This window comes from Podarcis tiliguerta, assembly GCF_965153285.1.
Source record: "Podarcis tiliguerta genome assembly, chromosome: 7".
Lineage (NCBI taxonomy): Eukaryota > Metazoa > Chordata > Lepidosauria > Squamata > Lacertidae > Podarcis > Podarcis tiliguerta.
The window spans coordinates 86,305,078-86,325,297 of record NC_139540.1 but is presented as its reverse complement, the minus strand read 5'-3'; the positions used below and the strand labels follow the sequence as shown (position 1 = coordinate 86,325,297).

At 42.6% G+C, this 20,220-nt stretch overlaps 1 protein-coding gene and 1 long non-coding RNA gene across 2 annotated transcripts; both read right to left on the bottom strand.

Annotated features, from left to right (window-relative positions):
- Window positions 1-981: 981 nt before the first annotated feature.
- On the bottom strand, window positions 982-19,742 carry DTD1 (D-aminoacyl-tRNA deacylase 1). The gene is made up of 6 exons (XM_083448845.1): window positions 19,606-19,742; window positions 17,025-17,115; window positions 15,264-15,499; window positions 11,952-12,049; window positions 5,696-5,871; window positions 982-2,290 (listed from the first exon to the last, which is right to left on the bottom strand). Exons 1-5 carry the CDS (start codon window positions 19,646-19,648, stop codon window positions 5,716-5,718), a joined length of 624 nt encoding a protein of 207 aa, XP_083304971.1. The 5' UTR covers window positions 19,649-19,742; the 3' UTR covers window positions 982-2,290; window positions 5,696-5,715.
- On the bottom strand, window positions 7,027-11,202 carry LOC310681252. Its single transcript, XR_014513169.1, has 3 exons — window positions 10,346-11,202; window positions 8,454-9,973; window positions 7,027-8,238 (listed from the first exon to the last, which is right to left on the bottom strand). It is a non-coding gene; the product is annotated as an uncharacterized lncRNA (long non-coding RNA).
- Window positions 19,743-20,220: the final 478 nt, after the last annotated feature.

Genomic DNA, 20,220 nt, shown 5'->3' with positions numbered 1-20,220 from the left:
CACCAAGTATACACTCACCAGGTAGCTTCAGATATGTTCACTGATATGTGTATCTGAAATGTAGTTTTCCAGACATGTATCACACACTACATGTTTGAACATTCCTTACCAATAAGCCTAAAAACCAAGTTCCAGGGTCTTCAATGCTTCAGTATGTTGACTATACAGATCTGCAGCCTAACAGCCTGAAAGGTCAAGGCAAGTAACAACTGGAATGAAGATCTAATCTATAGTTATATATAATGAATCCAAACACATAGAACCCCTAAAAGCACATATATAGCAGAGCTGCTTGACCTGACAAGCTATCTGACTACAATAGGATTTTAAATTGCTGTTCTTTCCTAGAAGTCCTGTGCCACAGACTCTGGTATAAAAACAAAGATACAGAATGGCATATTTGGCAAAGCAGATGGCATCCGCCAAGCTGTGGATTAGAGGGGGCTGAAATTCCCTGACTTACCAGCACAAACAACAGCAATTTGCAATCTGCTGTCTCTGCTCTCTTTGCACAACGCTGCTTGGTAAGGCCAGACTGCCTTTGCTGGCTCAGGTAGAAATGCCATCAGACACAGAACACAAACACAAACCGCCCTTTTCGAGGAGAAAAAGGCTTCTGGGAGTGCAGAAGTAGCAGGTGGTAAGGGAGTGTTCAACCTTTCTCCTGTTCCAAATCCACCCCCACTGCAGCTTTCCTCCCCACTGGGTTTCAAGTGCAGAAATACTGTGGGGCGGAGGAGGTCTAAGAGCTACAGTTACGTACGTCTGCATTCAATGTGTAATTTGGCAGTCAGTGGCCAGAACAATGTGACATACTGAATGTACCTCATGAAAGAAATGTGGCAAAGCTTTTTTGAGAAGGCTGATTGTGACACACTTATGTATAAATACAGATTTAAGAGGTAATTTTGATACGCCATGCCGTTTGCATGGATAAGCCTCACTGAATTTCCTAAAAGAACAGACATCCTACAGAAGAAGTACTCAGGAGGCACACTTTATTAAAGGTTTTCTCTCTGTCAAAAAGTTTAAAAGACACACACACACAGAGACACACACTGTTCACAATAAATAAATAACAGGCAAATCAGTCTCATTTAAATTCAAATATTTCCCACAAATTGTACAGCCAGACACACATAGACAATACAACAGGCATATACAGGGCTATGAAAAGAGACACGAGTGACATCACACCAACAGAATCAAAATGTAAGCTTACTCTTTAGATTCCAAGTGAAAATGTAAGGAAAAAAACCTGATTTTATAAAACTGAAGCATATGATCAATAGCTCATACAAACAGGACTGCTACAACCTGTACAGAAAAAAACCACCATTCCTCATTCAGTAACAATGGCCCTCTTCTCACACGATGCTGATGAAAGAGCTGCTGCAGAGAGTTCCCTCCTCTATCACCAAGGCAGCAGGAAAAACCTTGTGCCCCATAGGAGGAGCCTGTGCTGCAGGCCCTCTCAGAACAACATGGTTCCGGTTTCTGGAAGGGGTTGGGAGGAGTTGCAGTGGGGGCCCCTTCTGCATGGTCTGCATCTTCTCATAGTTCCTGGTGGCACACTACCCACACTACCAGAATGCCAGATGGCTCATTCTGAGTTTGGAAGGTGTTCCAAGTGCCTCTGGAGCTCAACATGAGGTTGCAGACAAGCCCCTGTTCCCTTCCCCAGTTCCAAGTTCAAGAAGTGGCCTGGAGAATGCCACACTAAGTGTGGCTCCAAAAGAACAGCGCAACACTGAAGAGCCCCAGGCTCCCTCCAATAATAGAGTTTGGGGGAGGGAAGCTATTTTTCCAATGTGCTAGGAGCCTGTCCAGAACACAGGACAGCGGCAGGGTCGTCCTCTGCCCCCAATCCTCCAACCTCTCTCCCCCACTACAAGTGGGCCTGCCATATTCACTGCAAGAAGTAGGTGGAGACACTTGCCATGACAAAAGCATTTGTAGATGTGTGCCAAGAACCATGTGGAATATCTGATCACTTCCCATTTACATGGGAACCAACCAGACAGATATGGCAAGCACACTTCAGTAACAACAACATAAGAACCAGAAAACCAGAAAAATGTCCTTTACTACCCCCACTTTTAAGCATTTTAGCAATGGAGACAGACAGGTAACATCCCTTTGATTGTTCCTGAATGCAACATGGTCCAGGTCCGTAACATCTTACTTCTCTGTTCCAAATGCTCTTTCTGTCCCAATTTGTTCGTGTAGGAATTGAGTGCTGTCAGCTAATGAATAGAAAAGGTTGCCAGAAGCTTCTGGTGGAGTTTTTCTGTCAAAGCAAGAAGTGGAGTATCATAAGACATGGAGGGAGAGCTTGATATTCACTAAACACACAGTATTATTTTATATTGCCATTGCTTTTCCTCACCTTAAAGGAGACAGCTTCATTTTAAACATCAGTTTGAAAACTGTTAATCTTTTGAAATATTATTTATATATTACTCATTAGCAGGATTTCCCACACTTCTGATACCTTGATTAAAACTACTTTCTAGCAACTGTGATGCTTCCAGGATTCCTGCATGACTATCAGCTGTCACATGGGCAGCAGCAGCAGGAAATACTTGGTGCTTTCTTATTCGTTCTACCAGGATGTCACACCCCATATACTGGCAGAAAGAGAGGGAACTGAGGATGTGCCCAACACAGCAGCTTGATTTTTCACGATTTCAGTCCCTCTCCAAGCACACCAATGTCTAATGGTCCACATTTTGGGTAAAGTGTGCAACCCTGCCAAGCCACACCTCATCCTTAACCCAAGGCATGAACAGAACACACAGCCAAACTATCACCGGCTTCTACTTCTTTCCAATCTGAAATTGGCCCATTTATCCCCACCACTCTTACCTTTTACAAAAGGTTAATTTTGCTATACAAAATTAAACAGAAAAGTATGGGAGACAGAAATGATAGATTCTCACAGAAGAGTTTGGGATAGAAATAAGAATGATATCTGGAGGGGTAAGAAAGACCAAGGCATGAACAAGAGATTTAGTCATAACAAGTGAGAGGAAACACACAACAAGCAGGCAGAGAGAGGGGCACAAGGCAGAGGGGAGGATATGGTGATATATAGCTAGATGTTGTCATCGGATACTGAAAATAATTTGCCTTTATGGAGTCCCCCCCCCCCACAAAGAAAAGAGTGGAATAGGAATAGAAGAAAACCAAGAAAAGAACCTTGAGAAATCAATCAGAGAAGGGAAAGGCTAAAGAGGAGCTTCGCCCAGTGGGAACAAAGCAGACAGGAAGGGGAAGAAACAGTTAAGAATAGTCATAGATATCTACAACACAGATGAAGTCAAGCTGAGGAGGATGATCAACTACATCAAAGGTAGCCCAGGTAAAGGACCCCTGCATGGTTAAGTCCAGTCAACTTTGACTATGGGGTGTGGCACTCATCTTGCTTCAGGCCACAGACAGCTTTTCCAGGTCATGTGGCCAGCAGGACTAAACCACTTCTGGCACATGGAGCACCGTGATAAATGCCAGAGTACCAACCTTTGGATTTGCAAATGAAGTGGTAGAAAAGGATACCTGAAATATCAACTTCTTTTCACAGATGAAATTGGCTGCTGTTTAGCAAAGTAAAACCCATTCTCAGTTGTGGGTTGTTGTTTTTTAGAATAGGAAAGGTGATGGCATGTTTGCATTCAATAAGGAAAGGGACAGAGAAAAATTGGCTGATGACATAGTGGCTGAAAGGCAATAAAAAGGGGGGAGAAGGCAACTGGGAGTCAGGAGGTCAAGGGACATGTGGGGTGGTCAGAGTAGAGTAGCCATCTCATCAGCCTAAGGGGGAAAGGATTGAGGGAGGTGGCATGTGAAAGAGATTGTGTCAGATAACTTTAATGTTAGTTAAACAGAAACCTGTTCAACATAACAGTGGGGGCCCTTCATTTTATTATCTTATTCCACCCCCCACCCCCCATTTTCCAAGTAACTGTTACAACTTTTAAATCTCCTTCAACTTCATTCCTCCCAAGTAATCACTTTAAAAATGGGACCAATGTCCACTCAAAGTTAATAAAATCCAGCCACAAAAAGCGAGAAGGATTTGTTAGATACTATTTTATGGCATCAAATCTGTGGTTGCTTAGTTTCTGCTCTGAAGAAAAACAAACACAAACCAGGATGCAGACTCTCCAAAGAGCTACTACCTTGTTTTGAACTTTCCCTTTTTGGGGAAGGTTTCTGAGTGAGGAGTAGCCTGATCACTTCAGGCACACCTGGATTCTATCAGCTTTCTGGATTCCTGCCAGTCTGGCTTTCAGCCTCTGCATGGCAAAAACAATGTTACTGTGGCCTTGGCTGACCAACTCCACCTAGAGATGGATTGGGATAATTGCAACCTAAATGGTGCATCCTTTGACACTATTGAGCATGAGCTGTTTGTGGCATGACTGGCCAGTGGGATCACGCCCTGCTTATCATAAGGGCTTATTGTTTTCACCTTCTGCCCCAATAAATCTTTTGTGCATCATGATGCATCCCATTCAAAATAGCCTGTTTCATTTCTGGGTGGCATGCTATGTTAATTAGGAATGCCCAAAGGAATAGCAACCGTCTTATTTTTATACTACTTTTGGCATCACAACTTCTTCCTGCATCCCCAAGGAAGCCATAGGTCACATGGAAGTGCTACAAGCCACTGTGGTCTCCATTTGCAAGAGGGGTGACGCTATCAATGTGCAGAAGCCACAGTCTGAGCTACATCCAGATGATCCAGAGACTCTGATTTTTACTTTTCCAGAAAAAGCTGTGCAGCAGTGGATCAAGAAACCCAAGGGAAAAATTAAGCAACAGATTTGCCATGTGACTATCTGTAATGCAAACAGAACGGGTCATGTGCTGGGGCTGATTTTTGGTTGCCAACCAGCCTTTAGACCTTGTAACAGTTATTATGTGCCAAAAGAGCAAAAGCTAAGCATAAGAAAAGAGGAGGAAGAAATTTTAAGTCATTTGGAAAGAGAATATTAAAAGGACCCAAAGCTTGAAGTGCATGCAAAGAGTGATGGCAGGAGAGAAATTATCTCAACAGCAGTCAACAAAATTTAGCAGAGACATATCAAACTGACTGAGAGAAGATAATGGAAGAATGGGAGGCCAGCATGAATAGAGCTGAGCAGGCCAGGAACAGGCTGCCTTCGGTCTTGCATGGTCTAGTCCTCATTGTCTGCCATGATCTGTTAACTTGCTTTAAATACACAAAACAACAATATACAAGTTCTCTTAACTGTTACGGCATAAGTAATCAGTGCTAAGTCATATGCAGTTTTGCTTAAAAATGCAAGAAGTTTGCTGGAGAAGTCAACTGTTTGTAAGAATCTCAGCAACTAGCAGCTGCTAGTTGGCAAACTAATAGACCAGGGGTCTAGATATTGCCAGACTCCCATCAACTACAGTGAAAATGGCCAGTGGTCGGGGAGGATGGAAGTTGTAGACCAGCAACATCTGGAAAGCCACAGATCCCACATCCCTGCAGAAGACCAACTTACCCTCTTCTCATCCCTGGATTATAGGAGAGTTGATCATGGTTTAGCTCAATGTTTTTAAGCACCAAGGAAATAATTGAAAATATTAGGAACTATGCATTCATGAATTCCCCTTCACCCTGCACTGAAGTATGCAAAGAGTGAGTTCAAGATATTACCTGGGAAATAAGGGTCCATACCTGAACGTGTTTTTCATAAGTTACGGTTCCCTTTCCGAAGACACATCCCCCTCAGCCCCACTGCTTGCACTAGGATCATTTTTACTTCTAGGGACATTTCTCTCTCTGCTTGATTCAGAGGGTGCCTTCATCCGGGTCTTCTCTTTCCTCTGCTGCTGCTTCTCAAGTTTTGCCAGCTGTTTGCAAAGTAAAACAAAACAAGAAGTTTCATAAATGCACACTAGAGACTGAAGCAGCTCAGCAGCACTGAAAATATTTTGAACAGACCACTGCATTAAAAAAACAAAAAACTTAAAACTTTGGCATCTCTTAGGAAGATTATGCACCAAATCTAATTTTCTGCCGGGAATCATCTACTGCTACAGAACCTTGGGATTTGTGCAAAAGACACATATTTTGTCTTTTAAAAAATGAATTACAAACACAAATTACAGCATGATATAATGAAATCACCATGTGTACAGTATTCCAATAGTATAAGCTTTCTTTAGTAACATGGACATTCATATTAAGTAACAAGTGTTAACCCTTCCGGCATCTGTTTGAAATATTTGTAAAACTTTATCAGCATTTTTTTAAAAGCAAACTCTTTAAAGCAAATTCTTTAAAGCAAACTCAAGTCACATCATACTCTTTGTATTCCTCAACAATTAAGGGGCCAGTTGTCCTGTGATGTTTCCTTCCTCTGCCCCACCTTTTCAATTTTCTAAAAAGTTATGCTTTACTTACTTAGCTACAAGGGTGCAATTTACTTTTGCTGAAATGAACACTGAAACTACCAAACATCTGTGCTGAGGTGCATTTTATCCCCAGAGACTATTCAAAATAGGACAGAGAAAGTAACTTTACATTTTGCCTATATCAGGGTACCAGAGTAAAAGGTTTCTGTTTTTGTAAAAAATAAATGCAGAAAGGTGTGCAACAATAGACAAGCAAGGAGCTACAGTCAGGTAAGAAGAAAAGAAGTTTAATAACAGAGACTGGAAGCTTGAGATGACTGTGAAGGGTGTCAGGATACCAATACAGAGACATAAGGAAAGTATGAATTCCCTTCTCTTCTGAGTTTACCTTGTCCTTGAATATATTAAGACATCACCATGCAAAATGATTTCAATTAGTGTAACAGGCAGCTGACATTACTGTGGAGTCATTACACCAAGACATTATTTGCCTATCTGTGTTCTCAGTGGACAAATCCATCCCCAGGTGCCCTGTCCAGAAACTAATAATAATAATAATAATAATAATAATAAATTTTATTTATATCCCGCCCTCCCCGGCCAAAGCCGGGCTCAGGGCGGCTAACAGGGCTCAGGGCGGCTAACAAATGATTTACACTAACTTCAAAATTTACTCCAGTCAAGATGTTCCTGTGAACTGATAACATAAACCCCTACTCAAAACACAAATTAACTGGCAACGATCACACATACTTAAAATGATGTTATTACCACCTATTTAGCTGCATGTGTGATGTTTAAAAGCACAACAGACTCATTGACAGTTCAGCCCCTCCCTGCTTCCTTATCTCAGGCTGCACCTCCAAAATATGGGTCAGAAATAGTAGAGGATTGATTTCCTTATGGAAAATAAGAACAAACGGGATCAGTTTAATCACTTCTGCAATCACTTCTATTGCAGAATGGGCATTAAAAATTCAAACTAATATTCCTCTTCTAGGAGTATTAAGTGAGTGTGGTGCATTTTCAGTACATGCAGTCCTCCTTGAGGTTCCTCTGCCCCCAGGTATCATCATTTAAGTCATACAGCATCACTCTTCGTCACAATGAAGCATTTCCAGTTAGATATAAAGTCCTTCAGAAGGACCATGAAGAGTTTTTTCTTTCAAATCGATTTCAATTGGTGTGAACTTCACAGGGACGTAAATTATGTCTTTGAAACACAGTAGAATAGATTAAAAGAATCTCATCAGAATAAGAGAGTTTGGGTTGCTTTGAAAGAGAAAAATTAAAAGAGCCTCCTAAAACTTTTAGCGCTGTCATGGAGAATGACTGTTCTTTGTGTACATGGCTCCCTTGGCAACAGTTACCAAGGTAAGGCCCAGTCACAGAGAATGTAAATCACATAAGCTTCAATGAGTTCAAAATGTTCATTCATGATGGATCTCTTACAAGCAGCAGACCAGCCTCTCTTCCCCCCCATATCTAATTTCTTTGGGTGGACTTGAAGAGTATTTCCCTACCATTGCAGGGGAGAGAATGTGTGGGACGATTCAAGCCTAGGCATATTTATTTCTTTGTTGCATTTATATCCCACCTTTTTCTCCAAGGTCCCCTCTTCATTTAATCCCAACAACCCTGTGAGGTAGATTAGGCTGAGAAGAAGTGAGGGGCCCAAGGGCGCCCAGTGAACTTTGTGGCTGAGTGGGGATTCAAACCCTGGCCTCCCAGATCCGAGTCCAACACTCTACCCTCTAAACCACACCCTTGCGCTCAAATTTATTGTTCAAGGGGGCTTCCTCCCAAGTATGAATAAGACTGTGGTGCTGGTTAATGTTCTTAAATCAAGTGTGGTGGAGTCTCCTTCTTTGGAGGTCTTTAAGCAGAGGCTTGACAACCATAGGTCAGGAGTGCTCTGATGGTGTTTCCTGCTTGGCAGGGGGTTGGACTCGATGGCCCTTGTGGTCTCTTCCAACTCTAGGATTCTATGATTCTATTCTAAGTCAGATGCATTTAGCCGCCCTGGGGCTGGGGAGGGCGGGGTATAAATAATTTTTGTTGTTGTTGTTGTTGTTCACTGGATATGAACAATGACTGCCACTGCGTCCACAATTTCACTCACTCTAGCAAATGCCAAGGCTTTGCCACAACATCACCCCTTCTCTATATGCTGTAAAATCAATCGTGTGCTCAGCACCATCAAACTAAGTTATAAAGTAAAGAAGAAACACTTGGGCTCATTCACGCATTGTAATGAAACATGGTTAAGGAAACTTGTGGTATCGTATATCTGAATTGTTAAACCATTGTTTTCAATTAGCCAACAAAGCAGAATCAGAAAGCATGAACTAAATTGAATTTTAGTTATTTATTTTATTTCAAACATTTTATATCCCACTTGATTGTAAAACACCTCAAAACACTTTACAAAAAGAACAGAGAGTCACTGAAGTGACTTTAGAACAAATTCATCTGCATGAGAACTTCTACTTGCACAACGAGGTTTTCGCCCCCTTTCATCCCAGGAGCTCCCCAAAATTGGCTTGTGGGGAGTGAGAAGAACCTCCAGAACAGTGTATGGGGGGGAGGGAGGGGGGATCATTCTGTCTGGCAAGCTGCAATTTTCACACTAAATTTCATTGCGTTCACCATAGCACAATGTTGAATCCCGCCCAATTACTACAATTTAAAATAAAAATACAACTCCCACTCTATTCTGCCTTGGTCAGACCACACCTGGAATGTTGTGTCTAGTTCTGGGCACCACAATTTAAGAAGGGTGTTGACAAGCTGGAAGGTGTGCAGAGGAGGGCAACCAAGGTGATCCAGGGCCTGGAAACCTTATAAGGAACAATTGAGGGAATTGGGTATGTTCAGCCTGGTAAAGAGGAGACTGAGAGGAGATATGAAAGCCAATTTCAAGTATCTAAAGGGCTGTCACATGGAAGATGAAGCAAGCATGTTTTTTCCTGCTCTGGAGGCTAGGACCTGAACCAAAGGCTTCAAGTCACAAGAAATGGGATTCTGACTCAACATCAGGAAGAGCTTTCTGACAGCAAGAGTTGTTCGACGGTGGAACAGACACCCTCAGGAGGTGCTGGACTCTCCTTCCTTGGAGGTTTTACAGCAGAGATCGGATGGCCATCTGTCAAGTATGATCTAGTTGAGATTCCTGCATTGCAGGGGGTTGGACTAGATGACCCTTGGGGTTGCTTCCAGCTCTACAATTCTGTGACCCCCAACCTCACTGAAAACAGCTACATGCTGCAATTAGCCAACAGAAGGCTTGTCTGAAGCCAAGTTACATCTGAGGAGGATCCTTTCAGGTGGAGACAGAGCTAGAAAGTAAAGGATTACTCTTTCTTTCCCCAGCTACTACTCCCATCTAGAATTGCCCTTATTGCTGCAATTAAGAGTTGAAAAAAAGCCTTTTTATTGGTTCCAATAATTGGATCCAATTAAGGCTTTTTTTCTAGCCTAATTCTGTGATTGTAGGAGGGGTGCTTTTCCTGGATATTGCCACTGGGGAGGAAGATTAGTGCTACATTCTCCAGAATTCCTCCCCACATTAGGCTTGAAAAATGATATTTCTCCAAGCCTTGTTGTTGTTGTTTAGTCATGTCCGACTCTTCGTGACCCCATGGACCAGACCACGCCAGGCACTCCTATCTTCCACTGCCTCCCGCAGTTTGGTCAAACTCATGCTGGTAGCTTTGAGAACACTATCCAACCATCTCATCCTCCTTCGTCCCCTTCTCCTTGTGCCCTCCATCTTTCCCAACATCAGGGTCTTTTCCAGGGAGTCTTCTCTTCTCATGAGGTGGCCAAAGTATTGGAGCCTCAGCTTCACGATCTGTCCTTCCAATGAGCACTCAGGGCTGATTTCCTTCTGAATGGATAGGTTTGTTCTTCTTGCAGTCCATGGGACTCTCAAGAGTCTCCTCCAGCACCATAATTCAAGCGATCAAGCCTTATTGCTGGTGAAAGAGCAGTGGTGTGGGTGCATACAAGACTGTGGTGCCCACTAGTTTTTCCAGGTTGCAAATGTATCCATGGGCTCCTAGCAGCTTTATGGGCCCCTAGCAGCAGAGTATCAATATGGATAACTTGGACCTGACCTTTTAATTTAGTAGGTCCTACTGAGGGTGGCAATTAGCTGTGCCTATATGGATTACACACCTATGCTAAGAGGCTCCTTGTTGCTCTGTCTTTGTACAGGGCAGATCAGGCCAGCTGGGAACTTTAGATTCACAAACTCCCTCTTCAACCTCACAAACAGATGTCCACTGCCTTTGAAGCAGATCACAAATTACCAGTTCACATCAAACAGCAAGCCATGGATAGAAGGAAGAGAATTACTGCATGCAATGGAAGGAGGCGGAGTAGGAGAGCCTGAATGTTCTGAATTGCTTATTCATGCAACTTCAAACCACTGTTTGGTGTTACATCTTAATTGCTTCTGTATCTGTTTTAATAAAGATTGCATAATGGAAGGCTTGGGTCAGGAATCTTTAGTCCTAAGAAAGCCAATTGGTATCCCTATATACTATCATCACCTACAATTCTGAAAGGGTCCACTTCTGGCCCTAATACTTACACACTGATACTAAGCATGTTTACTTGGAAGTAAGTGCCAACAAATTCAACAGAACTAACTGTAGCTTTACAGCCTTTGTATGCATATAGTGTTCTTAATTGCTTTGCACACATTATGTCAGTAACCTGTACCCAAAGCCCCAACCCCTGTCAGGCAGGCCATTATTTTCATTTTCATTTTGCCAAGTAACCTTGGGCAAACTACTCAGTGAAACCACAGCTGACCTGAGATTTGAACTTCCGGACTCATCGCTTTCAAAAGGATAGGGGACAATATGCCATTTCAAGAAAATCTGAGTAAAAACGCTCAGCTTGCTTGTGAGACCTGTACATTATTCCCTTATTTGTTCTCTTTTCCTACAGGAAAAGAGTGCTGATTTGTGTGCAATGTGTTACAGATATGCAAACAGTATAACAGGAACATAAAGCAGCAATGAGAAATAAAACTAGAACAAAAAGAAGCATATGGTGACAGAGAGACTTGGGTACAGAGACCACACAAGCACTTCTTTTTACTGCATGTAAAAAAAAATGAGGTAAAAGTGGGTGAACTAATGAAATGAAACATAATGACACCTGCCATCTTTGGATCTACTGGATAAATATTTTAATTTCACAAAATATGATTAACAGCTTTGGGAAAGTTTTATAAAATCTGAAGCTGATGAATTGCATCTCTTTTGAAATATATGGCTACATGTCAAATATTTCTGTTCTCAGATGCCACAAAAGTAGTACTAATAAACATCAATTTCTAGAAACAATCCCAATCCACATTGTAGAAGTTATGGGCATCCATTAAATACCAGGTCCATTACTATAACAACTATTACCATTAAACAACAATTTAATAGCTTGATCTTCTCAATTTAATAGCACTTTCTCATTGAAAATGACACCAGTAATATGTACACAAGATCATAGCCTTGTTTTCATAACAAGATACACGTCAGATGAAGGAAAGCATCAATGTAACTTACCTGCTTAGGGTCAATGGGAGGGGCAGGAGACTCCAGTTCTATAGTCACAGGTCCATCGTTCTGAATATGTACCTGCATATATTCACCGAATTTGCCATCTGAAAAATTAAATTAGAGTTCAGTGGGAAGAAGAGGACATTTACCTAAGACCCACCTTTGGTTTTTATAGTGGCCGACAGCAGTCACTGCACAGTAGAATCATAGAGTTGGAAGAGACCACAAGGGCCATCGAGTCCAACCCCCTGCCAAGCAGGAAACACCATCAGAGCACTCCTGCTTCCAATGCTTCTTTGCTATATATTTAGCCCCTTTACAAGACGTGGCAAAAGACAGGGGTTCTGCCAGGTGGCCTTGATAATGGAGTCAACAGGAGGACAGGTCTGGCACCTGGACATAAACTTTGGCTCACTGCTGAGAACATAGAAGGGAGGCACACTGATGGCTAGAGACTGGCATTTCGCTGCCCGGGACTGTATAAAAAAACAGACTTCAAAGGAAAGGGTCGTTTACCATCTGGATGTGTTGTGGGCATGGGAGCCCAGGTAGCCACCTACCAGCCTAAAGAATCAGAGTGATCTCCCGCGGTTGGAAGAGTGTGCCAAAGGACCTATTTTGTAACTATCTTTTCTATATCCTTTTAGCCTAAGATTATAGCAGTAGGGCTGGGTGAAATATTGATATATATAACCCCACCCATCTGGCTGGGTTTCCCCAGCCACTCTGGGTGGCTATATATAATTCAAAATCAATATTAAATCCACATCGTGATAACAGTTTCAAATAAATTGAGCAGGCAAGTCACAGCCTTCAAACTGCGGGGGACAATATAATTGCTGCCTGCCTGCCTGCCTTCCCTTTCAATTTCCCCTCCAATAGCAGAACACCTCCTCCGCTAGCTTCTCTGTAACAGTGGTGTCTGCCTTCCCAATAACAGCTTCAAATACCTGCCTCCTTCCCTTTCAGTTTCCCCTCCTTCCCTTTTTAAAAAAATCGTGTTTATTTGATTTTACAAATATAACTTTATAACAATACCAAATACATAGCCATATAAAGAGATTTCTCTGAATCTTGAGACTTCCGCCGTCATTTTCAAGTGCATATTATTTCATAATCTATATTTTATATCTATCCATATTGTTCATAGTATTTGTTACATTACAAGTGAGATTAAATCCTGCTAATGTTTTCATCTGCTTACAGTGGTCTCCTAAATAAATTATAATTCTCCTAAATAAATTAAAATTCTGTTTAATTATAATTAAACAGAATGGCATGGTGGTAATATGCTACTTCTAAAGAAAGGTATGGAGCATTGTCAAGGGATGAAGTGGTGCCTTTTTTATAAGGCAGAAGTCTCCAAAATGCACAAGAGATCTCTAGTGAGGGCCAAGCTACATGTTTCATAGAATTGCAGAGTTGGAAATCACCATGAGGGCCATCTAGTCCAACCCCCTGTGGTGCAGGAATCGTTTGCCCAACTGAGGCTTGAACCCTAAACCCTGAAATGAAGAGTCTCGTGCTTTACCGACTAAGCTATCCCCCTTTCCTAACTTTTGAGCAAGGTTTTCTTGTGACTTGAAACTTTCCCAGCCAACCAACTGCCATTCCAAATCTCAAACTGCTTCTTTTCTAATGAGGTGGGGAAGAGATACGGGGATTCTTTCAACATTTGCTTTCCCTCCAATATCTATAAAGCAAATTAATTTGGAAGTTAGTTTTTCAGGAACAGGATTGAACCTACAATCAAGTGCCAGAATTTTCTGAAGATATATAACCAGTTGATAGCCCATGAAAAGAAAGCAAACAGTATTGGTTAGTGTTGATCTGATCTACCTCTGAGCCACCTCACATTTTGTCATAGACAAGAGTGCAGAAGGGTTGGAGAAAATACTTCCAAAATTGCAAAGACTCTAGTACAAAGATACATACATAAATTTCCAGATAACTACATGAACTGATTAATTATGAAACGGAAGACAATACTGTACATGTAAATTCTTTTAATTAATTAATTAACCGCATGGATCACTTTTGTTTTTAGTATATCTAAGGCAATATCTTCGCTTTGCTGAGTGATATCCAACTGTTATGTCCCACTTATGCAACAGACTACTGCACACACAAACAGGAATGTCCCTTGCTCTTCTCCATCACAGCAGCCTCCCATGTGCTCCCAGAGGCTGGGGGAACCTTTGATGCAGACTGGGCGACACAGGGCTGCTGGAGAGGGAGAGGAAGGTCCATCACAGCCACTGGTGCAAGACTGAATCTTGTCCTGTGTTCCCGTGGGCCTCTGTATAATCTGGGGGCACCATTCTAAACATCACAAAAGCTTCCCTCCATTACCATTTTAAGACCAAAACGACTAAGGTAACACTGAGCTTGGACCTGGAAACATATTTTTCTCAATTTTAATTTTTTTAAAAAGAGAGAGAGAGAGAGAGAACATGAAGCCTGAAAGTTTTGAGTAACCTAAAAGTTATTGCAAACATTGGTGGTCCTCATGAAGACAAGAAGAGGATCGAGGTGGGGGGAGGTCATAGCTAAGGCAAGGAATTGCCTCAGAAAGCGCATTCTCTGGAGCCAAGCTCACACACACACCCCAGTCCTTTACTCCGTGAGGGAGAGGAATTGGGTGCAGATGACATATGTGAAGCTGATGGAAATCAAGCAACAGTCTAGTTACTTTCCTTCATCCTTACTGCTAGCCCTAGTCAGCTAAGAGTTCATGCCTATGTGTTGCTCTCAGACGCCAGGGTTCTAAGGCAATATTATGGCAGAGCACACACCAAGCTCTCAATTCTAGCAGGCTTTAGAGGGGCAGAAAGGAGAGGCAGGCTTGTCATTTCACAAGTTCAGTTTTTCCTGCACACTTTTCTGACCTCTCCCTCTTGCAATCTGCAGTGACTCGCTTCTGTCTTGTCTCTCCACTCATTTCCCCATCCAGCACATCTATATGCAGATACTCCACTTTATTAACAAAGCAATGTTATTCAAGTGTCCCTGTGAATTTTGTTTTAACAGTCCAAAAAGACTACTTGTTTTCATTTTTGTTCTGGAGCCATTGTACTTTTCCTGGTCCTTATCCACATATTTAAGGAAATAATTATCCCATTAACTGAAAGGAAAAGGCAAAATAAAAGTAGCAACTACCAAAAGGCAAACATGTTTTATTGTATATTTAGGTTCTTCACATATTCACCTCGGAGTAAGACTCATTGAACCCCTTGGGACTCACTTCTGAATAGACATGTATAGGATTGTGCTGTAGGAAGCTTTTCCCATTTATCCAACTCTTTAATTTGGCCTTACCTTTAATGAGCTCTGGCTTGTATGATTTGCGAAGGTGTTCTAGGAAACTGTTGTAGAAAGACTCTGCTTGATCTGTAGGCATTGCCATATGATAGTCTGGCTTGTTTCCTTTCAGGATACACTGAAGAGTAAACTGGCTGACACAGAGCACTTCGTACTGCTTGTCCATTACACTTTTAGACCAGTGTTTGCCACTTTCATCTTCAAACACACGCAGGTTTAAAATCTTTCTAACCCTAAGTTGAAAACCAAAAGACATGAAAGGTCCATTAAACTTTTAGACCAGTGTTTGCCACTTTCATCTTCAAACACACAGGTTTAAAATCTTTCTAACCCTAAGTTGAAAACCAAAAGACAAGAAAGGTCCCTGTCTCAAAATAAGATCATTCTTACAATTCCACGTAAATATGAAGCAGGGCTGGGGAACCACAGCCTTAAAATATGGAATAAAGAAAAGATTCATAGACCTTGAAGATTCCATATTTTGTCATCATATCTAGAAAATTAAAGGTTTATCTGGATCCATTTCAACCCGAGTTCAGGCCTGGTTTCAGAAATGAAATTGGCCTTGGTCGCCTGATGGGTGGCTTTTATCAAGAGAGTGATGTGGGGGGAGTGTGACCCTGCTACTCTTACTGCCTAACAGCATTTTGTACCATTGACCATGGCATCGTCCTAGACCAACTGTGTAGAATGGGTTTGGGAATCACTGTATTACAGTGGCTTTGTTTCTACCTGCATGGTTGGGTCCAGAGAGTAGCATTCAAGGACTGCTCTTCATCCCCCAGCACTTCTACTATGGAGTTTCACAGACATTCTTTCGTTCCCAGTAATATTTAACCCCTACTTGAGCCATTGTGAGTGGTTATTAGGCTGGAGCATGATGTAATAAATATGTCAATGACACGCAGTTCTATTTCTCCTTACCAGCTGAACTGGGAACGGCTGTGAAAATCATGGACTAGATGCCTTCATGCAGGGACTAGCCAACTGCCTGTTCTGGATGGGGTTGCATTCCTGCTGAAGGAGCAGATATATAGCAAGAGGCTATTCCTGTGTAATTAGAAACCCAAGTGATCTGTGTGACCAGTAGTATCTTTTACCAGCTTCATCCGGTTTGCCAGCTAGTCATATTGGGATAGCCTGGCCACTGTAGTCCATGCATTAGTAAACTGAAGACTAGATTATGGCAATGTGCTCTATGTGGGGTTGCCTTTGGGCCTGGTCCGGAAGCTCCAGGTAATGTAGAATGCAGCAGCTAGATTGATGAGAAACAAATAGCTGACAGCATGCACCTCTACTAAAAGATCTGCACTGACTGCACACACGTTACCAGGCCAAATTCAAAGTCCTTGTATTAATATACAAAGCTCTGAACAACTTGGGTCCAGGATACCCTAAGGAGGTCTTTCTGAACCTTGGTTCCCCAGATGCTGTCAGACTACAACTCCCATCATCCCTAGCTAGCAGGATTAGTGACCAGGGATGATGGGAGTTGTAGTCCAACAATAGCTAGGGATACAAAGTTGAGAAAGGCTGTCCTAAGGACTGCCTGAGCCCTTATATCCTAGCTCAGTAACTAACATCATCAGGAAGCGTACTGCTAGTTAATTCAGAAGCCTGACTAGAAGCCAGACTGGATATTTCAAATGAGTGAACAAACAAACAAAATTAGCATTTGTATGCAAAATTGTAAAAAATTAAGTGAAATTTATATAAGCACAATACAAAGAAAAAGTTTTATACTTTAGATTGACTTACATGTGCTCAAGCTCTTTCTGAGTGTCTTCCACTGAGATACCCAGCAGGACACAAATGCCTTGTCCAATGGAGCTTATTTGCTCCCCACCAACTGTAGGGGAATTTTTAAAAATAGGTTAAACTTGTCACATGCAATTATATATCCTAGCAAACTACAGGGAGTTTTAAAAGTTTCTGATTCTAAGAAACCAACTTACTGCCAGTGGTTTGTTGCCCCTTAAATACTAGTGAAAGATCCATCTAGTCCAGGATCCTGCTCTCACAGTGACCAACGAAATGCTTATAGGAATCGTGCCAGCCAAACCTGAGCACTTCAGCATTCTTCCCAGTTTTGATGCCCAGCAACTGCTATTCAGAGCCATACTGCGTCCGACAGTGTAAGAAGAAAACAGTCATTGGGTTCCTCCCCAAGACCCAAAGAACAAGCATACATACACTATTGGAAACACTTTTTTTTACTTTGCCAAATGGCTATGTGATCTGGCCCAAGACTGTATGTAATAGATGCTTTATTTATATCAGCATAGCCCTATGGTTTTAGATGGTATATTGAACAGATATTAATTCTTGTTTTATGTGTTTGGCTTTACAGCAATATGTATATATACTGATGAAGGATGTATTTGGAAATGGGTGCTTTATGCTAGCTACTCTGTTTTTTGCTTATTAGCATTTTATGCTGAATATATAATTCACATATCTAATTCAATTTATGAATCAGCCTTTTTGTGCACATTCTTGTGGGGTTTTTTGCTTCATTCATTATAGAAGCAGAGTACTCTTACAGCTAAACAAAGGGAGACATTTTATTAATAAAGTTCTCACAGTGCTTGGAATGGCAAGAAAAAATACATCTATCAAAATTCACCTTCTGAATGAGGTATTTTATGTACAGGATTCATACTTAATCAATCTGGCAACAATACATAGTGCATATTTGTTTATTCTCTTACATTTATACCCGGCCTAACCTAACAGGCTCATAGCAATGCTGTGGGTGAGCCCCACTGTACAACAAATTGATTAATTCAAATTGATTTCATGATTATAACTCTTGAATTCGTAAGAGGCCTTAGAGACTTTATAGCTTTTTTTGGTGTCGGCATGCTATGTTTTATTTAATTTAAAATTGTCTATAGGCCTAACAGTATGCAGTATGCAGTAAAACATAGCATAAAAACATAATATAAACAAAACTACAACTTCTGAGGTCAGTACAGGTATGGGCAAAAAGATAACAGGATCATAGAGCTGGAAGGGATTTTTTTTTAGTTTGATGCATTTACTTGTCAATATGCTCAAATGTGTTGTGAGGGCTTGTCCTAAAAGGTGGGGTACACCAGAACCCCCAGGGTGGGAGCTGGGCCAAGAACCCATGGGATCCTAAGCCAGTCCAGCTACTGGGCAAAATCTGGCCATTCTGCTGCAGTGGCCTGTAGCTCACACAGCAAAAAAAATTGGCAGCTTTATTGCCTTTCTCCCAGCTTCAACCATGGCTACTGCGAGCAGGAGTGCTTTGCAAGTGGCAGCAGCTCCACCACTCAGTTCAGGCCCACCAAGCCCAAGCTGGGATTTAAAGATTGCTTCCTTAAACATTATGGCACCTTGGGATGCTCTGCTTAGATGATATGGATGCAACCCTGTGCTTATCAAGTCTCTAACTGCTATCCAGCAGCTTGCCCTATTCACACAAGGGGGAAAACAGGAGAAAATTGGGAGTGGGTGGGCTGTTATTGGTCTGATTTTGTCTTTTTAAATGTATTGTAATTTTATGTTGTGAACCACTCTGAGAGCACTTCATCTACGGATGAAGGACGATATACAAATGCAATTAACTAATTAATTAATTAACCTTCCATGCCAGCTCCCTGTTGCCAAAGCAATGCAGACACAAGCACAGGGATTAAAAGGCACGACATGTCCTCAAATAACTTCTGACACTATTAGGAACACAGATGGGAAGCTGCCTTATACCGAGGTCAGTGGGGAATGAAATGTAGAGAGCACAGTGGCCCTTTAAGACTACAGTGGCAAGTGATCATTGCAAGAGCTAAACTAAATATTTTAACATCTGTGGCAGAATAGGAAACTGTTGTCTCTATTAAGGCCCAAATGAACAAAATTAAATTGCTTATTAACATGGAAAGCTACATGATGCTGAGTCAGAACATTTAGCTTAGTATTGCGTACCTCAGCCTTGGTTGGGGGGGGGGGTTCCCAGATGTTGTGGTACTACAACTCCCATCATCCCTGACCACTGGCCCTGCTAGCTAGGGATGATGGGAGTTGTAGTTCAACAGCATCAGGTGCGGGATCCAGCCCCCCCCCCCCGCCGCCAAAGTTGAGAAAGGCTTGTCTCCCCCGAGTGCCGGCAGCCCTGGAGGGTTTCAGGCAGGGACTCTGTCCCGCCCGCCTAGAGAGGCCCCCGGAGACTGAGCCCAGGCTCTTCCACGGCCCCTTCCCCACTCCACCCCCCCCCCCGGCGAATCCTCTTGGCCAGCCTGGTTCAGCCGGCAAGCCCAGGCGCGCTTCCCACGAGCCCGAGGGCCGGAGACCCAGAGGGGAGGGGGGCGCGGGGCACCTGTCACGCTGGCCCGGGCGACGCGCTGGATGATGGCCTTCATGGCTCCGGGCCCTCAGGAGAGTCGGCCGGCACCCGGGCCGGCGGAGCAGGAAGTGGCGTCAGGCCACTTCCGGGAGCGGCAGGAAGCGCCCTTGGCAGAGCCGCGGCGGCAAAGGGCAGAGGGAGGCAGCCTCGCCAACTTCCGGGTCGCCTGGGACGGAAGGAGCGGACCATAGGAGACCCGGGAGACGTCGCCAGGCTTCGCCCCTCTGAGCCCCCCTTCCGCCGGCTGAAGAAGAGCCTTTGGCGAAGGGGCGGCTTTGAAGGACAGGCGTTTCAAGCTGGATCAGGGACTGCAGGTGGAGATCCCTGCATTGTGTGGGTTGGACTGGATGATCCTTGGGTCCCCTTACAACTCTGTGATTGTATGATGTCTGTGTGTGTGTGTGTGTGTGTGTGAAATATTCTTTCAATATTTACTTGCATTTGTTCTCTCTGTTTTTCATATTCTTATTTGTAAACTGCACTGAGTCCCCATCAGGGAAAAAATAACAAATAAATAATCCTAGCAGTCTGTAACCCGAACCCAAAGGAAAAGGCAAAAAAGGGAGCAGCATGTTTTCCTGCTTTTTT

Coding starts and splice junctions, on each gene's coding strand:
- DTD1 (XM_083448845.1), bottom strand. CDS start 19,648: ATGAAGGCCATCATCCAGCGCGTCGCCCGGGCCAGCGTGACAG. Junction 17,116..19,605: donor CGCCCGGGCCAGCGTGACAG/GTGCCCCGCGCC, acceptor ATTCCCCTACAG/TTGGTGGGGAGCAAATAAGC. Junction 12,050..15,263: donor CAAGCCAGAGCTCATTAAAG/GTAAGGCCAAAT, acceptor TTAATTTTTCAG/ATGGCAAATTCGGTGAATAT.